Source organism: Caloenas nicobarica, chromosome 14 (genome assembly GCF_036013445.1).
Source record: "Caloenas nicobarica isolate bCalNic1 chromosome 14, bCalNic1.hap1, whole genome shotgun sequence".
In the NCBI taxonomy this organism is placed as follows: Eukaryota; Metazoa; Chordata; class Aves; order Columbiformes; family Columbidae; genus Caloenas; species Caloenas nicobarica.
The window spans coordinates 15881099-15905008 of record NC_088258.1 but is presented as its reverse complement, the minus strand read 5'-3'; the positions used below and the strand labels follow the sequence as shown (position 1 = coordinate 15905008).

Genomic DNA, 23910 nt, shown 5'->3' with positions numbered 1-23910 from the left:
GACCATGCAAACGCAGCACAACAATACAGAAAAAACCTCTCACCGCAGGGTTCAGCCTTCAGACCCTGGATACGCAGCCCGACCTTCCCAGTGATGCTCCCAACTCCCCCTCTCTCCACAAAGACAATTTAGTGCAAGGGGAGGCTCAGGGCAGCCTGACCCTGGCTGTGGCAAGAGAAAAAGACTCTGCCATCTAAAAATGCAAAGAAAGGGGAAGGCTATATTTAGCGCTCGCTATCACAGAACAAATATTAGCATGGCAGGCATTTCTCAGAGAAGCTGATTCCCACAACAGCAGTCATTCGTAAAACGTACCATGAAAATGAGAATGACAGATATGATTTCAGAGGCCGACTGCATGTGGAAGGCTCCAGGCGACTGTTAGCACCTCTGCTTTTACAGCAGTGTTGTCTCGATGCTTGGGTTTGTCTTTCAAGTCAGGTTTAACAGAGGAACAAGATAATGGAAGGAAACTATTGCCTTAGCAGCTCGGCTCGCTCAAGCACTGGAGAGGTGAGAGTTCGGGGCGGGAACTCGCACCCGTGTCTCCCCCGGCGCTGGCTTTCTGCGTTTGGATGCTCCAGACGCTCATCAGTCAGCGCTGGGGATGCGGCTGCTCTCAGTGCCGCGCTGCCAGCGTTGAGCGGCTCTCCGTTTTATTAGCAACACAATCGTCTTTGCTGTACTTTCAATTACTGCTTCCCATTCAACCATTGTCTGTTGCCTATGGAAAAGAAAAGAACTAACATAGCCACAAAAGAGTGAAAGTCTTCTTTAAATGTCACGCTGCTAAATAAACCTCTTCCTAGCGAGAGTACATGAACGCTTGGGTACAAAGGAGATCTACTGAGAGAAAATGAATATACTCCATCGTCTGCTTCCCGAGCCACTCCACAACCTATTTTCTATAAATTCAAGGCTTCAGATGGCATTCAGAAAATAAATAAATAAGCTCACTGCTGACGAGCAGCAGCACATACTTAAATGAAAATCCTAAAGAGACCATATAAGAGAATTCCACCAAGGATTAATGAACAAATGTGATTAAAACTATCTACAGCTCTGGACTGCAGCCAAAACGCTGCCAGCGGTATTTGATATGTAAATGCTTAAAACATTTGCTATGTGCACAGCCGCTGATGCAAAGCCTCTATAGAGAGTTTCTTCATCTAATTAGAGATATTGGTTTAGCAAACTTTGGAGTTTATAAAAACCCTCAACGTCTCATTATTCTTTTAAAATAGAATATTCATTTGTTTGGAATGTTTTCCAGCTATATCCCATGAAACTCTGAAATGCCTTTGGCTAATGAAAAACTCCAGCCCTGTATCAGCTAATAAACCCTACAGCTTTTATGATAAAATACTCACCACATGCACTCATTAAAACTTTTTAACTTGGTGCTTTGGACTTTCTTGAGCTATTTGCTAGGCATAAAGTAATCTACTCAATTTCCAATTATTTTATAGTGCAATTTCAACACAAGCATTTAAATTATCCAGGATTTTATCAAACACATTACAATATCGCGCAATCACTGTGTGTCTGATACAGTAAAGCACTTAACAGCATGTGCTCAACTGTAGCACACTTGCAGCTCTTCTGAAACACTGCGACCTTCACACTCTAGTCTCATAAATTAATTTTCTGGGTAAGAGTCTGCGTGCCCATGTGTTGGGAAGCAGCATGTGCAATGATTACATGCGACATCAAGAGATGAGAATTGCCCTTTAACTCATCTCAGTTCCCCTGGGCGCACAAGTGCGCTAGTAAGGAGACTTTTCCAGGGACGTCAATCCAGTTGTACCTCAGTTTGTCCATCCCTACCAGAGACATAGCACACAACTCACCCATGCTTTGAGATTTAACTCGTTGATGTTTACAAAACATTTTCAAAAAATCCCCTCCATCCCAGGAGCGCCTCTGAGCTGATCTTAGGAACTCTTTGTCTGTGACAATGACATTTTCTGAGCATCCCTACTGCCGCGATAAAAACGAAAGAAATGAGGAATACACTGTCCCGTGGTACCATGTCACATGCAGCTATTTTTTCCCAATTTCAAAGCAACCTATGTATTCTACAGCAGAATTATGAAATCCATTATTTAAAAGTTTTCCTTTCAAAAATCTAATTTCATGCAATAGCGAAGCCTAGATTATCCATGTGCTTATCAACAATGAATGACCTGAAAAAAATGCTCCTTCCAAACGTGCAGCTGCACAGAACCTGGTGCACGTGAAAATAATCACAGAAAATCAGCTACACGCAGGATGAATTATTCCCTAAATAACCTGCTGTTGATGCATTCAACTTAGAGGCATTTTGCTAGAAAGGAAGGAAGTATTTCACTCTGATTTGTTGAAAATTTTCTATTTATTTCTCTATTCAAGTTTATGAATGATCAGCACATCACCACTAGTATATATATATTTTTTCATCTTGCTAGCCCAGACTTTGAGCGCCTGGCAGATAGCCTTTGCTACAAAGGCCTATAATTGCGTTATTTCCAACAAATATTTTTAAGTAAAGGCAAAGACGTGTGTCTAACTTTGATAAGGGCTAGAAAACTTGTTAAAGGTATATATTGTAGTAAAGCAAAATTCCTTTCCCACCACATTGACAGGAGATGCCAGTTTAGTTGAACTGTGCGTATGGAAGCAAGCTCATTTTTGTCAGTGTTGGCAAAACCTGTTTCTCAAGCCTTGCTGACATTCCTGTTAGTCCTATTTGGAAATTAAAATAATGCCGACTGGTGAAGAGAACATACAGCAATGTGGGGTTTAGAACCTTCAAACTCCAGCCTAATCCCCCGTGTTCGGCATTTTCGGATGAGTAAGCCCAAGTTTTGATGCTTGCTCAACGTTATCTCGGTTCCAAACACGAGCTGGCTCTCCTGAACCAACCTCGAGTATGCAGATTTCCATTTGGCATTGGTGCACGGGTTCACAAGTAGAAGTGGGCGTAAAAAAGAAGGTAAATTGTTGTGAAAGCTGCTTAAGGGAGAGAGGCGCCACGTTCGCCCGCTCCCCACGTCAGTGCCTTTCTGCATGGAGTACACGCTATTTCTCTGGCTGTATTTTTGTCTGTTTATCTTGGCTCTGGCACTTCTATAGCTTGTTTCCAGTCTTTTTTGGCTTTTGATCCCACCAACGCAAATCTGCAAATCGAAAAAGTAGCCTAACTTAAGACCTTCTGGTTTAATTTCTGTCCTCTGGTAGAGTCAATGGTGACATTGTCCCCCTGCTGTGGCTGACGGGCAGGTAAGGGATGAGCCCTGTCTGGGTTTCGGGTCTCTCTTGCGTTCACCGCAGGACGGATCATCCTCCGGCAGCAGCACGGGGGGTGTCTGACCCTGGTCCGGGGGTCAGGGGGGGACATGGCGGCTGCGCCAGAGCCGGGTCCTTGGCAGTGACACTGCAGCTCAGCTCGGCTCTGCAGCACCGTCAACAACTCGTTCTTGATGGCACTGGGGAGGCCAAACCTCGAATCCTGGGGTCAGTTTTGGGCCCCTCACGCCAAGAAAGGCCTTGAGGTGCTGGAGCGAGTTGAGAGAAGGGAACGGAGCTGGGGAAGGGGCTGGAGCACAAGTGTGATGGGAGCGGCTGAGGGAGCTGGGGGTTCAGCTGGAGAACAGGAGCTGAGGGGAGACCTTCTGATCTCTGACCTGCCTGAAAGGAGCTTGGAGCCAGGGGGGGGTCGGGCTCTGCTCCCCAGGAACAAGCGCCAGGACCAGAGGAAACGGCCTCAAGTTGCGCCAGGGGAGGTTGAGGTTGGATCTGGGGAACAATTTCTTCCCCAAAGGGCTGCGGGGCATTGGAACAGGCTGCCCAGGGCAGTGGTGGAGTCACCATCCCTGGAGGGGTTGGACAGACGGAGATGAGGTTCTCAGGGACATGGGGCAGTGCCAGGGGTGGGTTGTGGTTGGACTCGATGATCCTGAGGGTCTCTTCCAACCAAAATGATTCTATGATCTATGAAGAGGCAGAGCAGCATTTTGTGTGTGTGGATTTGCTGCTACAAGGTGGTAAGAGGACTCTGGGAGAGGTGCCATCTGAGGCTGAGGCTTCTCAGCTTCTGACTGGCCCTGTACAGATTTTCTGCTCTGCACTTGATACAATTTGGGGTATATTACCAGTTTGTATGCTACTCAACTACTGCTAGCTCTTAAAAAGCTTTTGGTTTGCCTTGCTCATATTTGACCACAGGTTCTGAGGTGCCAAGGAGTTCAAAAGTGCCACGGATGGCTGAAAAATTCTTTTGAGGATGCTCCGTAGATGGAGATGAGGAGATGGAGAACCGGAGATGAGGTTCTCAGGGACATGGGGCAGTGCCAGGGGTGGGTTATGGTTGGACTCGATGATCTTGAGGGTCTTTTCCAACCAAAATGATTCTATGCTTCTACATTCACTGTCCGTGCCACATGGCAGGCTTTCAGAAGACAAGCCAACAACAGTCGTCACTGGTTCAAAATGAGTTCTTCCCAAATTAAAGGTCCAAAGGGAGGAAAAGCATTGGCACAAGCAGGGGCAGGTGAGCTTGCAGGGACTGGGAAGAACTTCACGGGGAGTTTGTCACACGCAGCCCGGTGGGTTCAGACACACAACAAGGCCAGTGCTCCCAGTCACTTTGGCTGCCCTTCCACTAATAGCTGCCATTAGCACTTCAGTCAGCAACTTTCCAAGGTAGCTGTGGTTAGGATAAATGGAAAGAATTGTGATTTTCATGATAAACCCACACCAGTTGGGTGGATGACATCAGTAAGTCCAAGTCTGAACGTTTTTAACCTTTTTCTATTAAGAGCGTACGAAGTGACTGAACTCAGAGTGCACAGTTAATGAACACATGCTATCTGCTGAAAATTCAGTGCAGAAAGGCCAGTTTAATATTACACTGCCAAAGGTCTATCGTATTTTACATTTCCATCTATCAGGAAGCGGAGTGTTGACATAAATGATCATTTTGATGGGCAGGAAGCAGCAGTGTGCATCAACCTGTCAGCCACACGGCTTTAAGCCACGGCGCTATTTACATTGAGATGCATGTTTAAAGAGGATTCATGCCCAGAATCTCGAAATTAATTGATGTTATTTACTTAATTTTAACTCCATAAGGAAAAAAAAAAAGTCTGTTATTTTCTCTCTTTTCAGCATATTCCTATTTAATAACTTTTATGACAATAAAGGTTTTCTCCCACTAGAAAAAATAACTTGTGGAATAACAGAAACATTGGTAAATGCACTTTGCCCATTATTTTACCAGGTGCACATTGGAAGAAAGCACAGTACGCAAATTAACCATAATTTTGTTCCTTAAAATACTAATATTCATACTAATATTCTTAGTACCCTCAACAGTGAGACTAGTTCCCTCTTGCAATTCCTTTAATCAATGAAAAGATACTGTCCTTCTGTCTTCAGCTGAGAAAGCCCTATGCAGAAGGCTGAATTTCATCCTGTTTTCAGATCTGCAGTGCTCCCAAATCAGTGCAGCGCACTCAGCTGACGCTAGCATAAGCCAGCCCATAAGCCTGGCCCTGTGCTCTAGGAATGGGCTGCGGAAATCCTGACACAAGTTTTGTGGTGTTCCCCGTTCGGAGGCCGGGCTGACGAGGCCGTGAAGGGATGCTGTTAGCATGTTAACAGACTAAAATTAGCACCGTCTTTCTATCGTTCTGGGAACTGCTCTGTTTTTCCTTCCTTATGTGTTTTACAGTTGGTAATTCTCCACGGGAAAAGTTCCTGAGCAACCGTCTTTCTTCCATAAGGCCTATTCATTAATGTGTCAGAGTGGCAGAAAATGTAATTGTTGCCAGTTCCTACATGACTTTTAACAGCTGCTGAAAGGTATTTGCCAAGACAACTTCTCCCAAAGTTGCCTTTACCTGATATTACAATAACAGGGCACATAACAATACTAATCAACGGCATCAATGCAGAGATTAATACAGAAAACTGTAATACCACATGGACCAGAACACAGGCTCCTTCTATCCGTGCCAGGGGATCATTTGCCAGGTGCGGCACTACAAAGCGTCAAGACAGACACGACCATCCCATCTCACAAAAAGAACTGAGCCCACTCCATAAATTTGCTGAGAACTATGGAAAAAAAGTGACAGTGAATATTTGCCTAACCAGCTGCTAATATCCAAGGATATTTAATTATTAAAATGAAACATGATAGATTTTTAGGTTTATCAAAGCACTGGGATTTGATTTAGTACAGAACGATGCTCCCTGCTTTGCATTTTTTCAGTGTTTGCCTGCTGTTGCATATTCATGTTGAACCTCATCTGCCTACACGATACATCCCATTTTGATGAAAACAATAATCACTGATTAAATAAGCAAGTGGAGTGAGCTGCAGAAATTATCAACAAGTCCATTACTCGAATTAGTGAGACTTTGCTTAAAGAAAAAAAAAAAAAAAAAATCAAGATATTGGGCTGAGTGGGATCTCTTGGTTTGTTTATGCCATGTATATTCGACATTGCATATTTTATATTCAGCAATTTTTTTCACCATCTCCAAAATTAAATTACCAAGAGTTTTGTGTAAAAGAAAAATGAAAATTAAGTATGAGCACAGATTTAAAGAAACAGTTCACTTCATCTAATTTATACTTTCCCGCATACATCTGAAATTTTATTTGTACAAGTTGATAAGAAAAATGATTTGCTTATTAGGTTGAGTAATTATAATAAAAAATGCTTTCTTCCAAGAAAGTGGAAGAAAGAGGCATTCAGAATGGTTTACGTGGAGTAACCTCAGAGTAACCTTCTCTGGTTCGATTGTCTCACCACCGTCACAGTAAAGAATTTCTTCCTAACATGTAATCTAAATCTCCCCTCTATCCAGTAGATGCACCTTGGATTTAAAGTCTGTCATCGTGAGCTGATCCCCTCAATCGGCTGCCTGAGCCTTGCAACTTAAGACTCACAAGAAATCTTTGCTTTTCTGGATATATTAATAGTCATTCAGGTGCCACTTTTCCAGCTTAAATGTCAAATTTTGGTCATTTCTCAGTTTCTGAAACATAACTTGCTCTCACTCTGACTACATGCTGCCCATGGGCCGTGATTCACACCATCACTCTCACCCCTTTGCCATGGTGGGTGATGGGGTGAAATGAGAGCCATAAAATTGGCCGGGAGGGAACACTGTCCTGCCCACAGAATCCCAGAGTGTCAGGGACTGGAAGGGACCTCGAAAGCTCATCCAGCCCAATCCCCCCGCCGGAGCAGGAACACCCAGATGAGGTTACACAGGAAGGTGTCCAGGCGGGTTGGAATGTCTGCAGAGAAGGAGACCCCACAACCTCCCTGGGCAGCCTGGGCCAGGCTCTGCCACCCTCACCGGGAAGAAGTTTCTTCTCATCTTTAAGCAGAACCTCCTGTGTTCCAGTTTGCACCCCTTGCCCCTTGTCCTATCATGGTTGTCACCCAGAAGAGCCTGGCTCCATCCTCCTGACACTCCCCCTTTCCATATTGATCCCCATGAATGAGGTCACCCCTCAGTCTCCTCTTCTCCAGCTCCAGAGCCCCAGCTCCTCAGCCTTTCCTCACACGGGAGATGCTCCACTCCCTGCAGCATCTTCGTGGCTGCGCTGGACTCTCTCCAGCAGTTCCCTGTCCTTCTGGAACCGAGGGGCCCAGAACTGGACACAATATTCCAGATGAGGTCTCACCAGGGCAGAGCAGAGGGGCAGGAGAACCTCTCTGACCTACTGACCACCCCCTTCTAATCCCCCCCAGGTCCCATTGCCCTTCCTGGCCACAATGGCCCAGTGCTGGCTCATGGTCACCCTGCTGACCCCAGGACCCCCAGCTCCCTTTTCACTGCTCTCCAACAGCTCGTTCCCCACCTTATACTGGAACCCGGGGTTGTTCCTGCCCAGATACAAGACTCTACACTTGCCCTTGTTATATTTCATTAAATTTTTCCCTGCCCAACTCTCCAGCCTGTCCAGGTCTCTGGATGGCAGCACAGCCTCTGGCGCGTCAGCCACCCCTCCCAGTTTGGTGTCAGCAGCAAACTACTGACAGTCACTCAGTTCCCTCATTCAAGTCGTTGATGAAGATATTGAACAGTACTGGCTCTGCATGGCATCCCCCAGCACCAAGGTCCAGCGCCTCCTGCAAGGCTCCCAGCACCCTCCCCGTGCCACCCAACGCCTCACCACAATCAGGAACCGAAAGTGCTCATGCTGAGTTCGCAATGGACAGTCCTGTTGGAGGCCATGCTGTAGAGCTTAGTCACTCAATGCTGGTACTGGCTCTTGCCATCCCCCCGTTAGATTTGCAGCATAAACCTGGGTGAAAATGGCCAGTGGAGTCTCACATTTCTCTCAGAGCAGATGGCCCATCTGGTGCAGCGGGGTAAAGAAACATTATTTTTTTCCATCCTACGCTTTGCAAGGCAAAGGCAAGAGGGAACATACACACAACCAGTGACGAGCCTCAGTCTCTGGCTGACTAGAGTTATGCCCAGAAGTGAGTGTGGGACATCCCAGTCGTGGGGCCGGGGGGTGCTCCTTGTGTGGGACATGGCCAGAGCCCCCCATCCTCCCGGCGAGACCCTTCCACTAACCTCAGTTAAAAGGAAGGTGAATGAAATGAGGCCCATCCCGAAGCTCCTCGTGCGCCCGCCACTCCCTTTGATCCCCGGGCTGCTGAATCAACCTGTCGGAGCGCATCAGTTCAAAGGACCAGAAGGCAAAATGGGGAAAACGGGGTCAGGCTAATGGGATTTAACATTAATTCTGCACCAAGCCTGAAAAGATGGAAGAACAGGGCCCGGGGGGTGAAAGGGATAATGAACTGAGAGTTGATGGAAGGAAACTTAATTGGTTTTAACAAGAGAAGGTCACATTTTGTTACCATTATTTGGGTTGAGCAATAATCTTATTTTGACAATTTGTGCCAGCTGATGACCTGCCCTACTCTTTGTTTTGACTGTTTTGAAGTCAGTGAAGAATGCAGTGCTGGATAAGGGGCACAAACACGTGGCAGAGAGGAGGTTTGAGCGAAAAAACATCGAAGGAAACACGTAGATCCATTACCTGATCTAACTGGTGCTGAGGAGAAGACAACTTGGAGGCTGGTGGTCCCACTCACTGCTGTGCTCAACAGAGCTGCAAGCAGTGGAGATTTATTTAATCACGAGAGCAGAAGAGGAGTGAGGTTCACTTCAAGCAAGAAAAGACTGTACAAAGGCCTGTGGATTTACACCAGGCAGTCTGTCTCCAGCTGACCTGGTGCTGCTTGGGGACAGGGGGTGACCTGGAGCAACGTCCCAGCTGCCTCTCCCCTCCTGGGCTGCAGTGGTTCACAAACCTGGAGCTCCTCCAGGAGCTTTGTGATGATAACCAGCACTGATATCTCCTGACACGCCACATGTACCAGTTTCACACACAGAAGAAAGATCAGGGTGTTTCAGACTTCGGCTCTAGATCTGTAGCTGCCCCCAGCAACAGGACTTGAGCTCCGTGTGAACAGTTTCGGTGCCTACGCGATACCATCCATATGAAGGTTTAGCAATGACACCGACCCTCAGAGTGAGCAGAGCCACGGCTCCTGCCAGCCCTTGCCACAGAAACCACCTGCAAGCCACCTGGCATCTGCCCGGCCTGGTGCACCCCATCTTCCAAACACAACAATCCCAGTCAGTGCTAAAACATCCTCCAAGGCTGCTCCAATTATTTAAAGCCATAATGTGACACAAATAATGAATTCGGATTTATAGACCTTTTAGTCTTCAGCTGACCCAAGAAAGCATTGCGGCATGATTACTGGTTAGAAATTACCTCGGGGCAAGAAGCTTTTAAATGGAGATCGACGCTGTGTTTGGAAAAGACTTGGCCACAAACCAGCTCCTAACGTGGTAAAGAGTGCGGTTATCCTGATAAAAGGGTAGAGAAGCTTGTGCCTACAGCTGCTCCACCAAGCAATGTACAATGATGGATAAAATTAAATGGCATGTGGCAGAGTGGAATGTGTGCTACAATGAACCATCTAGGGCCTCATCCCCTCTGATCAGCCGGAAACTACAGACACACAGCCACAAACAGAGTCCACGGTGTTCAGCACCACTGCTTACGTAGAGAGAGATTCAGAAGTACCATATAAGTGCATTGAGACTGATAGCCCTGTGCAGGCCGAGCAGAAATGGAGTGTTCAACTGTAATAAGGTGCAACCGTAAAAGCCAAGTGGTCTCTAATTCTAGCTGGGATTGCATAGCAAAATGTAGGTCTTGAATTTCTGCAACACGAGGTCAAAGCTTCCACAATATCTCAAGATCTAAAGTTTTGACTAGTTGGCACTAGTTAAAGAATCACCCTCAAGATCATCGAGTCCAACCACAACCCACCCCTGGCACTGCCCCATGTCCTGAGAACCTCATCTCCGTCCGTCCAACCCCTCCAGGGATGGTGACTCCAGCACTGCCCTGGGCAGCCTGTTCCAATGCCCCACAGCCCTTTGGGGAAGAAATTGTTCCCCAGATCCAACCTCAACCTCCCCTGGCGCAACTTGAGGCCGTTTCCTCTGGTCCTGGCGCTTGTTCCTGGGGAGCAGAGCCCGACCCCCCCTGGCTCCAAGCTCCTTTCAGGCAGGTCAGAGATCAGAAGGTCTCCCCTCAGCTCCTGTTCTCCAGCTGAACCCCCGGGTCCCTCAGCCGCTCCCATCACACTTGTGCTCCAGCCCCTCACCAGCTCCGTTCCCTTCTCTCAACTCACTCCAGCACCTCAAGGGCTTTCTTGGCATGAGGAGCCCAAAACTGACCCCAGGATTTGAGGTGGGGCCTCACCAGCACCAAGTACAGTGGAACGATCAGGATAGTCAGGACTATTAAAAAAAAAAAAATTAACTTGGGAGAAAAAGCAGTTTCTGCAGCACATCCCAAATGACAAAGCGTGCCCAGAGGTGCCCCAGTCTCTTCTGATCCCTGCAGGCTCTGCAGCACTGAACACCCACAGGCATCGCTTTGGGTCAGAGACCTGAGAGCTTCACGGGGTCAGAGTGATGGGGACCGTACCCTCATGCTGCCCTTGCTCTGCAACCACTGGGGGTTACTACTGCATCTTATTTATACAGAAGCGCTTTTGAAAAAATATCTGTTGTTCCAAAGCAGCTTTAATTCTCTTGCAAAGTATTTCATTCAAATCAGCCCTTCAGCTCATTCAATAATCCTGAATAAAAAAAAGTCAAACTGCATAATTCCACATCCAAACAAGACCAGAATTTACGTACAAATTGGTTGAAAAATCTTTAACGTAAAACACCACACAACTCTTACATGTTTAGCCCTATTTTGGAAGAAAAGAGTTCATCTATTCACCTATTCCTCTCCGTTCTATTTCAATATCACCACTAAAAGACTGAATCAGAATAACATTTTTGCTTACCCGCTAATGGCCTTTTGGTTCGAAACTATTTAAGAGTGACTTGGGAAAGGTATAATAGCACATGTTGTTGTTTCATCTTCACTTTGAACTGCCACCAGATATTATTTTGCAGCTGTTTTATTGTAAGTGGCATCCTGAAATCTAAACTAAAAAAGTGTCTTAATGGCAATTTCAACAGATTTTTAATTTCCTGAGAGAATTCAGTGAGGCCACGAAGGGAGAGCGTGTTTAAAACGCAATGCTATAATAGGAATGTCTCCCTCTTTCAAGCAGTTTTAGCTTTTGGAATTTGATAATGATTTTACTAAACTTTCTAAAAAAATCCCCCAAAACCCACGTGAAGAGAGATTTAAGAGTTTCTGCTCATAAACCCCAGGTAAATACCACAAGGATCTGTTTCTCTGCAGCTCCCGTTACCCACCTTGCAATTGAATCAACGCAGTAAAAGCCACTTGAAGCAAAGCCGCAGGAGAGCAGGTCCCAGCTGGGATTTCCTAAGGCCCAACATCTCCCTGCACCCGCAACCCCCCTGGAGCTTCTCGCCCTGGACAGCAAGGAGCAGCCAAACACCCCAGGATGGGACAGCCGGGGGGAATTTTGCTAACCACGGGTTTAAAGTACAAAAGCCATTCTGCACGAAGGACTCTTTTTTTAACTTGGTTACCCCAGACTATTTGTCCACAAAGGCAAGTTGGGAGTGAAAAGCAGGTTTCATAAATTGCCCTGGAGCTGTGAAGGAAAAATAGCTGAGCTGGTAAGATCCCTCACCCTGCTCAGTGCCTCCCAGCCCCAGCACAGCGGTTGGCCTCACAAAAATACTAGTCTGGGTATTATTCTAGCATCCTGAAGACAAAAGTGCTGCCTAGGAACCAACGGTGCACATTATCAGAACATTTGTGCTGTTATTTTTTTATAGATAAGCCTGAATGGTATCCAGTGAAAACTTGCATTTAATTCTCTTTTAGGAGACAGACTCTTCTTAGTCATAAATAAATCAATAAAATTGCATCCAGAAATCAAACAGAAAACAGAGGAAAACCTTTTGGCTCCTTGCTGGAAACTCTCCCTGTGAGCAGCCCCACAGCCAGAACCCCAGGTTCCAGTATAAGGTGGGGAACCCCTGTTGGAGAGCAGTGAAAAGGGAGCTGGGGGTCCTGGGGACAGCAGGGTGACCATGAGCCAGCACTGGGCCCTTGTGGCCAGGAAGGGCAATGGGACCTGGGGGGGATTAGAAGGGGGGTGGTCAGTAGGTCAGAGAGGTTCTCCTGCCCCTCTGCTCTGCCCTGGTGAGACCCCATCTGGAATATTGTGTCCAGTTCTGGGCCCCTCAGCTCCAGCAGGACAGGGAACTGCTGGAGAGAGTCCAGCGCAGCCACGAAGATGCTGCAGGGAGTGGAGCATCTCCCGTGTGAGGAAAGGCTGAGGAGCTGGGGCTCTGGAGCTGGAGAAGAGGAGACTGAGGGGCGACCTCATTCATGGGGATCAATATGGAAAGGGGGAGTGTCCGGAGGATGGAGCCAGGCTCTTCTGGGTGACAACCATGATAGGACAAGTGGCAAGGGGTGCAAACTGGAACACATGAGATGAGAAGAAACTTCTTCATGGTGAGGGTGCCAGAGCCTGGCCCAGGCTGCCCAGGGAGGCTGTGGAGTCTCCTTCTCTGCAGACATTCCAACCCGCCTGGACACCTTCTGTGTAACCTCATCTGGGTGTTCTTGCTCCAGCGGGGGGATGGGACTGGATGAGCTTTCGAGGTCCCTTCCCATCCCTGACATTCTGGGATTCTGTGAGATGAGGACACGGGTCGGGCAGCTCGGGTGCCACAATGTCCATCGTTCCATTCACCCCACATTCCTCCAGCGGGCTCAGACACCGGCTCACGTGCTCCAGCGCTCATAGGAAGAGAGGAAGGGCTGAACGTTTAGCACTGTATTCAGTAAGATAAAGCGCTGCCACGTACTAGAGTACTTTGAGTAATACCGCTATTCTAAAAATGCGCTTTGTTGATGCATCTTCAATCTGCACACACTGTAGAGCTGCCCTGATAGCCAAACCAGGCTCCAATTTGGAGTGTGCTTACTTCTGTTGTCAGACTGAGGCTGCTACAGAGAACATTTCAGAAGAACTAAATTTAAAAAAAAGTTACTGAGAGCTGCAAATGTCACAATTCTCCAAAAGCAAAAGCTGCTTTCTAGCCTTAAAACCCAGGACAGGAGGTGCAGAAAGAGCAACCACAGCTGCTGTGGCCGCACAGAGAAAGGGTGGGTCTCCCATCACGAACATTTGCCAGGTTGAAGAAAACATTATGTTAACACCAGAGTAAACAATGTTTTTAAGCCACAATAATTTCAACATTTCACCCCACCCATTTGTGACCATGGTGCACTGCTTTGCCAACCACTGATAATTGAACAGTAAAACAGAGAAGCGGGATAGCAAACCAAAAATATAACCTTCAAAATATATATACATCTCAAGCAAACGTGCTGGCAAAGTGAGAAAAGAGGAGTAGAAAAGGTTATTTGAGGGATTTAAGAGAGAAACACATCTGAAATTCTCAGAGAACACAGATTCAAGAAAAACACTGATAAAGTTCATTTCTGGACAGGAAAAAAGATTCCATGTGAAGCACTAAGAGTGGATTGACATCTGGCTTGCCAGATAAAGATATTCTGAGCAAACAAAACCACATACAATGTCAGCTACAATAGGGAGACAAAAACCTGAGGTGCCGGCACCTTAACAGATGTTGTACCGCAAAAGCTGCCTGTGCTGCACTCCCGTCTGGATGTACAGATAGATTTACCGGTGCTCCAGTTCAGAATGACACTCGAAAGGGCACCTGAAAGAACGCTGTATGATTTGCCTGGTGCCCGGTACGTTATGCTACCGGCAAGGCTGGCATCACAGAGCAGCGCCGCAACAGGCGGCTTCCGATGGGGTGCAAGGTCAAGTTCAGCCGGTGTCCGTCACACAGGCTCCCGCGTGCAGCACCAGCTCACGGACTGCCAGGGAGGGAAGATCTGTAAGAGACAGCTCTCATGTCTGAATCTCAGGGAGACACAGAATTGTTTAAGTCAAACTGATAAGAAATCAGACAGAAAGAGAGTGGAACTGCCTTTTGAGCCAATGGTTTTGGTGGGTTTTGGTCCAACATAGAATCACAGAATTGTTTTGGTTGGAAGAGACCCTCGAGATCATCAAGTCCAGCCATAACCCACCCCTGGCACTGCCCCATGTCCCTAGGAACCTCATCTCCGTCTGTCCAGCCCCTCCAGGGATGGTGACTCCCCCACTGCCCTGGGCAGCCTGTTCCAATGCCCCACAGCCCTTTGGGGAAGAAATCGTTCCCAAGATCCAATCCAAACCTTGCCCGCTGGCTTTGGGATTTCTAAGTTGATAACCATCAAGAGGGCAGAACTGGGTCTCAGACATTTCTCACAAAGTTAGAGCACTGTATATGAAAGCTCAGTTCTTTGTTTCAGTTCTAAGAAGATATTTTCCTGCATTTCCATTATTGCATTTCAAGCCTGCACATTGCAAAAGCTGGGAAGTTTTGCAAAAGCAGATGGACAGCTCAAGTCTCATTTACTCACTCCATGCAAACTGTATTCTCTCCATTTTTTCTCCCAGTCACCAGCTTCAAAGGTTCTGTCATTTCATCAAATGCCCAGGTGAAATCTGAGCAGCTCATGGTAACCTTGACAGAGCAAAACATCATCCCCGATGCAGTTTACATAGAGTGGTAGTCACCCGTGGTTTCTTGGGGACGAATCTGGGTCAGTGCCTGAAACAAGGAAACTGCTGTTCTCCCAGGTAGTCCTGGCACCTGAAAAATAGCTTGAAAAAGTGCTGAAGCATTTTTCCCAAAGGCTGAACTTCTTTCTAAAACCTGGTGGTTATAATTATTCCCACCTGCCATCAGAATGAAAACCTGAAGACCTGGCTATTCCCTCCGCTCTCACCTTTTCACTCTTGGCAAACACTTTGCCACCCTGGGACCTCTTTCAGAAGCCATCACTTTGATTTCGTATTAACTAATACTTCATCTGGCTGCTCGCAGAGGAGAAGAATTTTAAATAATGAATATTCCTCACAGCCATTTCGTCTTCTGTTTCCCTTCTTGGTACCTGAGGGCAGCAGCCCCGGGACAGCCCGGGCTCAGGACCTGGCCAGCGAGTGATTAGAGATGAAAGCTGTGAAGACAACAGATGAGCGAAAGGACAGCTTATCACTACTAGGCTGCCTACCACATGTGGATTTGGCAGGAGTTCAAATAAAACTGTTGATTTTGGGTAGTTACCTTTGCTAACAACTCTCCTGAAGAGTCAGGAGTGCGGGTCTGCGGGGGGGGAAATGCAGGACAGGCAGCCTGAGGGGGCTGGAAACACCCACCTGAGAAAAAGCTTCGCCTACTTCAAAGGGCATCCCTCGGGTTTCTAAAAGAGCATTTCAATCTTTAGATGACTAGTGCTATTTAGCATTAACAATGTTACCTCGACCACCAATCAAAGAACACCACCATGAAACAAGAGTGGGTCACAGTCAATAGTTCTCTGCAAGCTCATTTTTCTTAATTTTTGAATGTGATTCTGACTGACAAAGATGATCTCCATAAATCACACCAACTCTGGTGCCTATTTAAAGTACCAGTCCCAGCCAGATCATCTCATTTACTCCCTGGCGTCTGCAGCCACCCTTCTCCAGGTGCTATTTGTATTACGATACATGTGTCATTCACTTTCCAGACCAAAATCTCTATTGAACGTGTCTGATTTGACCAAGTCTTCACAACACAGGCTTTCACGGAAAATACAGCTATGCAACCTTTACCTTAAAACACCGCCAAAAAGAAAAACACAAGCAGTTAGACTGGGTTTAAGTTCCTTTGTTACACCTGATTGCTCATAATTGAAACTGTAGTTATATCTGCATTGCTGGCTCCGTCATTAAGCCACTCTATTTTCTTGCTATTCTGAAGCACTCCCCAAGCTCCTGCTAATAATTTTGCTTGACCTTTATTAAAGACCAAGCATTAGCTGGCAATTAGATTTGGTGATCCCGTTGGTGATTGAGGCTCAGTGATTTACTGTAAATTATAAATAGTTCAAATGTTTCATTACGTTTATTCTTTATACAGCTTTGTGGCCAGGTAAGCACTGACATGACATTCACTGTTAAATGATCTCATTAAACTTCTTAATTTAAGTGGTGCAACACTTCACCTGCCACATTATCCAAGGACTCCTGTAAAGCACATTAAACATTCAGCATCGATAGATGCTCTGCCATAGTTCACCTTGTTGGGAGTGAAATTTCAGTCCCTGAACAGAAGGTTGACTACCTGATGCTGTTTGTCAGAGACAATAAATAATGCAAAGAGATACCATGTAAAGAAAGAGGTTAAAGACATCAATAGCTTTCCCACAGAGTTTTGAAAGAGGCTCTCAAAAGAAAAGACTTTAAATCCTGAACAAATGCCACTAAATTAAAAAACTTAAGGAAAAGGAAGGAAGGTGCTGGTTTCTTTCACTTCTTCATGAATGCAATGACTGCGACAGAAGGTTTCTTGAGAACCCTGAGGGCACGTGCCCTGTTTTTATTCACAGCCTCAGAGCAAACGGAGGGGCAGCCACACAACCACCCAGCTCGGGTCACTTACGGAGGTTTGTCTCCAGCCATCTCACCCCTCCTGTGCCTGCTGGGAATGTTCAACGGAGCTGAATGGAGTCAAGCTTGGATAATACACCACATCATTTCACTCAGGCCATTAAACAGCGTATTGACTAAAGGGAAACACTGTGGTTTTTTAGAGGTGCCTTTATGTGCAGACTTTGCCAGTGATTTCTGCTGCGGTAACAACCAGGAGCACATGGATCAGGGCAACTCTGCTGTGCTTGGGTGCTGGACCTGCAAACTCCACTTCACAAACTAAACATTAAGGCATGAGGAAGAATAATAGGGGTATCTGGCTTGCATGTGTTTTATGTTACATGGTTTTGTTTCCCTCCCAAAACAAATGGTTCTAATATTTTGCCTTTATATAGCACAGTCCTTGACATCTGGTTCTGGACACCTCTTCTGAAGGATGAAGGGCTCCTTGCAATTGCAAGGTAGCCTGTGAACACACCAGCCTGCTCCCCGGACACATTTAGGCTTTGTCATATAGTATTAACTCCAAATACTGAATGTGTTTTTCTGGATTAGCTTTTATTGTCAGAAGAGAAGTAGTAAAGGTTTCAGTGTTACAGATGGAATGGCAGATGGGAAGAGAAAGCTTAATGTGGAGCAGCTCTGGATAAAACCTATTAATCTACAAAATTCGTATGTTCTTATGCAGGGAAACCCAGCAAAAACCACTGCAATATGACTAACCAGTGAGAAACGTGTGAACTGCCCCTCGCCCGTTATGCGAAAAATCATGGCGTGACATCCAAAAGGAGGAGAAAAATCCTCAAACAGCCTATTTACTCTTTCCTGGAAAAACAATCAGGTCTCTATGGGGTATGAAACAAGGTAATACCTTTCCAAAGATTATAAAGAATATTAATTTATAGCATCTCCACTATGAAAATGAAACAAACTCATATATATATCTTTGATGAGATAACATTTTCCAGAGTTTATAGCTGTAATATTCCGTATTCAAAAAAATCTAACAGTACCTCTAAGTCACTGTCATTAAAATTGTAGCACTGAAAAAAGGCTTTTTAGTTTTTGCTGAAGCGCATGGTGTGGAGGGGAAGCACATTTCCAGCAGCTCTGGTACAGAATGCTGTGACACAGAGGGACAGGGGCTCTCCAGCCCCCGCCCGGCGAGAACTCGACCCGCAGGAATTTCCTCTGCGAAGAAAGCGGCGCCTGGAATTTTTCCAGCTGAACGGCACTTGTTTAGAGTTTGAATGACTGCGAGATACCACGGCATTATTACAAAGAATCCATTAACACTGAAAGGACTCCAGTCTACTTAACAAATCCCGTGATTGTTTCTGGCCACGTCTATAAGCGACTGATCCCATTTGGCTTTGCGGTTTAACTTGTTCCATAGGGAACTAAGAGCAGTTGAAACCGCCACAGGTCATGGCCTCAGCATTACACGATATTTAGGGTGGACGCAACACCACAGAAGGATACCCAGATACATCTGCTGGAATTAGTCTATAACTATACCAGACCTTCAGCAATTATTCTCTTACAATTCATCTTACTTGATTCCAAGTGCCATCACCTGCCTCTTCCTTTATGGTTTTGCATTTCTCTGCCTTTTATCATCAGTGCAGCATTCCTTCCAGGAAAGTGAAGAATAGGGAATAACAAGCTGCTTTTCCCCAAAACTCAAGAGATATACCAGAGAACTACATATTCTCTCTTACAAGCACAGCTAATAGACCAAAGTTGTTAAGTCTCTTCCTGTTGGACACCAAAAGTGTTTAGATCAGATGCAATGGGCACCAGCACTAAAGCACATTGTCATTTCCCACAAAATCTATCCTAAGGCACATGCTTATGGTTTTCTTCATTTTTCACTTCAGTGGGGATTTCTGTCTGAGCAGCAGCTTCAGGAAGTGACCCATAATTTGAGAGAGATCTTGCGGAAACCTAATCAGCAAAAGGCAGTTAAAGCATCTAATGTATTTCTTTTCTAAGAGTATTCAAAGCATGTTATGTCACCACTTATCAGAAAACCACCCAGGAAACCTACTTCCGCTTTCATGAATTCATTTCAACATAGAGGGAAACAGAAGTCACAAGGAGAATTTCCTCTTTCCCTCTTCTTGAGTATACTTATAGCCTAAAACCAATAGTTAAAGGACAGTTGGGTTTTTGGGGGGTTGGGTCTTTTTTGGGTTTGTTTACTTATCATTATTATTTTTTGGGATTATCTACTTTTGCACAACGTAGTAAACCTTACAGAATGCAGCTGTGGGGCCTGGGTTATGTAAATCCAGAAAGAACATAATTTCACTTAAAATCACAAGCCTTGTCATGCCGTGATGTGTGAAGTTCTTTGCCTGACGCCATCAGAATAAAGATATTCAGGCAACGGCTGGTGTTGAAGATATAATTGACTCCTAGCAACTTATTTGTCACTTCTGCCATCATTATCCTCCGCAGAAAAAGTACTAAAAAAAGCAATAGGAGAACATTACCTTCACTGAATCTATATGAATATCTTCATATCCACATATTTCCTTTATGAATAAAACATGTACATTCTTACAGTACTCTTTGTACCTGATGGGGTAGTCGGCAGCACTGAGGTTAATGAAGAAATCCCACGGCCAGTCCTTCATCTCCATTAAGTCCCTCATGGTCTGCAGGTAGGTGGACAGCAGACTCGCTCCTCCCCAGATAGTCGCCATTCTCCAAGAAGTGACTCTCACATTTGGGTACTGGTTGGCAAACTGGAGCACTTGCCGGTGCAAGTAATTGGATCGCTTTACAGGAGAAAAAAGTAACATATTCAAGTTACTCTGTCCAAAATTGTTCCTCCCTACATTTACTAACCAGCAGCTCTACTCCCTGCCTCGCTGAGCGTTGCCATTGCTTTGCCCTCACTTACTGTGGCGCACAACCTTCTTCTGCTAAATGCTCATTTGAAATGGACAGAGACCCCTGTCTATTTCTTTTTATTACAACTACAGTAATCACTGATCAGTGTAACTAGTTCTAATTTATCATCAGTAGATCCCAAAGGGCTCTTGTAAAGGAGGTGACTCTTACTGCCTCCCTTTTCCAGCCCCGGGTCAGCTCTCCATCCAGCGGGCCACCACTGTCAGCCTGCACCGACTTAGCCATTACTGATAACTAAATGTTACAACAGACAGACATCGATAGATCCTCATAGACATAGAAGGAGAAACAAAGGCTGTTACATAGAGAAGATGACAAGAAAGGATAAAAAAGAGGCTCCAAACATACAACAGATGGAGAGACAAGAAGTGACATGCACTCTATGCAGCAGAGGGAAAGAGAAGATGAAGAAGATGACAAAGATGGGCAGACTGACAGATGGCGAGACAGGCAATTTATAACCAGTGATATATTACCTTGTCAACATGAATGTAATAAAAATGGTCTTTATGGTAAATAGCCTTAAACATGCGTTGGAGCTGCCGAGAAGCTCTGCCATGAACAACCAAGACAAAAGCGATCCTGACTGGGTTGGCTGGCATGTATTCTACGGAGTCCTCATCCCACTGTACATTGTTGTTGGCTTTTCCTGTTTGAAAACAAAACACAGGACATCTCTGAGCGCAGCCGCAAGGCAGGGGTGCAGAGAGCAGTACACATTTCGCCTCAGCTCTTGCTTCAAAAGCGGTTTCTAAGGGGAATTGAGAACCACCAAGATCATCCCTGCGTGGGGACACGGCCGTCCCACCAGCCTTGCCTGTGCCAACACGCGCAAGCGCCCACATATTCATGAGTCGGACCCAGATCTAGCCGGGTAGGCACATTTGCATCCTCAAAGGAATCACCTCCAAGCTTCTAAACGCTGTTCCAAGGGCAGCTTGCCTCCTGCTCCCCAGAAATGACCCCCCCGTTTACCAGGAGATGCTTGTCCCAGCGATCAGCACAGCCCAGCTGAGGAGCTGGGGATGCTGCTGCTGAGCATCATCCCCACTGACGGCATTTCTTTGTACCAGCAGATCTATCCCAGAACATTTAAGCAGCAACCTGCGTATCTTCGCTTCTTCGCGTGGGAAAGGGGCTCTCACTATCCTATTTAAAATTTATGTTCATTTTCATTTTAACGGAGGAATTTCTGGTCTCCGTTTTCTAAAGCAAACACCGCAGTGTAACGTTAAGACAGGATGTGCTGATTAACTGAAGGGCTGGAGGGACATTCTCACTCAGGAATTTAAAGTGCTTTGGCTTGGGTTTGTGTAACAGCTCTTCGACACAAAAACCTGAACACAATGGAAGAAAAATACAATTTTATCCAAAACTGACATTCATTCTTCAGTTAAACCACCTCTTGAGTGCTCCAACCTTGTAAGGACCTTTGTCCACTAAAACGATTTAGGAAGAAATTGAAATTTTGAAAGAACAAGGAAAGAAAGTGCCCCAAAGCTAAAAAAAAAACCCTCCTGCAACAATTTTCCTCTTGCATGTTTTAAGTTTTTTATTTTTTAAATGGAAGGCAATATCATTGCCTCAAAAGTTCCTTAGTCCCTTCTCGCCACCCCCTGACCAAAGGTACAATTTTTCAAAGTCCTAAGACGTGAGCTGTTATTTTGGTTTATTTTCTCTAAAAGGTAAATCCATTTGACAACATCAAAAAGTCTGAACTTCCGATCATACCGAAAATACGTATTTAACTACTGGAAATGCCTGTGAACACAGGCAGGACTCAAGCACTCGTTTCCCACTCGGCATGTAAAGGTTTGGCAATGGCACGAGCTGACCAGCCGATCGCAGCCCTGCGACGGGATCCTGGCAAACAGGTCCTGCAAAACAACGCACGCCTGCGTCCTCCAAAAATCACCCGCTCAATAGAACTCCCTGGCCACGCTGGCAACCACAGGTGCAACAGGACTTCAACCTTTCAAAGCGGTGACTCCTCTGCCCTCCCAGAAAAACAACAGAATTGGGTTTTACACTCTTATAGGAGCTACTAATCACCCCTATTTTTTTCCTCACCATCGGAAAAGCTGTTTGCTTTTGTTTGTTTGTTTTCCTACCTTCCTAACAAAAGCCTGGTGAGCCAACTAAGTGTCCAAGTGAGTCAGAGTTAAATTGATGCCAATTAGCAGATTCTGGGTGTCCAGAGCAGATATTCATACTATTAGAAGTAAGAATTTCCTAACTGACTCAAATTTGAAGGGGACTCAGGAAAAGGCCCTCAGCAAACTGGGAGTGTAAGAGGTGGATCTTCTAACAGCAAATTAAACCCTCTGGTTCCAAAACAGCATGAAGCCCCGAGGAGCTCCCAGCTCAAGCAGACCCTTTTCGACTTGTCACGGATCCTCTGGTTCTTCCCAAAACCACCACGGAGTGTATCTGGATGAGTCGTACTCGGTCTGTGAGCACAGCCACGAAGCCCAATGCACCTTCCGAAACATCTCACACCGTTATTAAAAAACATGCTCATGTCTCTCTGATTTGATACAAGGAACCAGAAAGAAGAGATTTGCCAAGTGTGAAGAGAGAGCAAGAGAGGGAAAGACGTTTTTTTCCCCAGGTTTTGGAAAATGGAAACATATGTTGATAAAACAGTACCAAAAACTTTCTTTTTAAAAATGTCTTAATTATAAACCAGAAGTTGGACATAAAAAAAAAAGGGCTTTGCCTAATCCTTGTTGTTGCGTCTTCTCCTTGTTAGAGGGAGTAGCATGAATTGAGAAAAAAACAGACCGACTGGAAGATTGCAGAGCACTGTTTCAGGTTACCTAAACAACTCGATCCCCTTCATTGTACGGAAATGCACTTGAGTAATTGAAACGGTCCTTTTATTCACCCAGGAGAGAGACGGTGCTGGCAGAGGAGCCCACACCTGCAGAGGTGCTGCCAGCACCTCCCGGGGTGTTTCTGCCTCGCACATTTGCGGTCACGAGCTGTTCCTTCCACCCTGCAGGTCCGGGAACGTTGTGTGGGTAAGAGCTGTGCCCAGTCTGTAGGACACGGCTCTTTGCTGGGCTATACAAGGCGCTAAAATGCAGGAATACGCACAGACGCTGAGCACTAAAGAGCCTACGAAGGTGCAGAGATTCACTGCCCCATGCATAAGACCCTTCCCTCCCTGCAGCCCCTCAGGAACATCTATCTGCAGCAGTACTGCTCATAAATTAATGCAACTTTAATGCCCCCAGTTGTATTCAGACTACCCATGGGGAATCTTCTAGCCCCATGAGTCACTCTTAACTTTAAATGGGTCACCAGCAACTTAAATGGCATTTCTTTAAAAAAAAGCTCCACCACTAACTCAATAAGACTTGGACGAGCAGCATTAAAAGATCAGAAGAGAGCTTAAATTTAATTGTTTATCATTTTTGGTTTGTTTATTATGGCCATTTACCTCCGCTTGCTTGTTGCGTGTGCTTGGGGCTTTTCACAGCAACAGGGACAGAGGGGTTGTGAGAGGAGGAAAACGGGCTTGCAAGAGAACTGACACGGGAACAAAGAGCGATTGCAATTGCTAAAACAACCCATTTTTCTTTTAAACGGCTTTGATTTCAAGTTGATGATGTCCCATCTACAGACTCAAATATTTTTAGTGGTTATCATTACTTTTTTGGAGACCTCTCTTCTGCAATTAGTGGCTTTCTACAATGATATGTAGAAGGTGACAGGAATTTAAAATAGCCATATTGTGGGTCTTTTATTTTAAACTAACTTGCATTCAATACCCACACTACCATTTATCTACCAATTACTGAACAAAATCCTCCTGAATTTTCATCTGAAATGCCACCTCACTTAATCGGGTTTCTCTAATAAATTCCTCTAGTCACTTATTTTCCTCTGTGCTATTTTCCTACCCCAACGTCTTTCTTTTTCCACG

At 45.6% G+C, this 23910-nt stretch overlaps 1 protein-coding gene across 1 annotated transcript in view; it reads right to left on the bottom strand.

Annotated features, from left to right (window-relative positions):
- XYLT1 (xylosyltransferase 1) overlaps positions 1–23910 on the bottom strand; it is a 205149-nt gene that overhangs the window by 54143 nt on the left and 127096 nt on the right. Inside the window, exons 3-4 of the mRNA XM_065644733.1 lie at positions 20456–20628; positions 19641–19843 (exon numbers count right to left, since the gene is read on the bottom strand). Coding sequence (XP_065500805.1) covers positions 19641–19843; positions 20456–20628 — 376 coding nt within the window. The remainder of the gene's footprint in view (positions 1–19640; positions 19844–20455; positions 20629–23910) is intronic.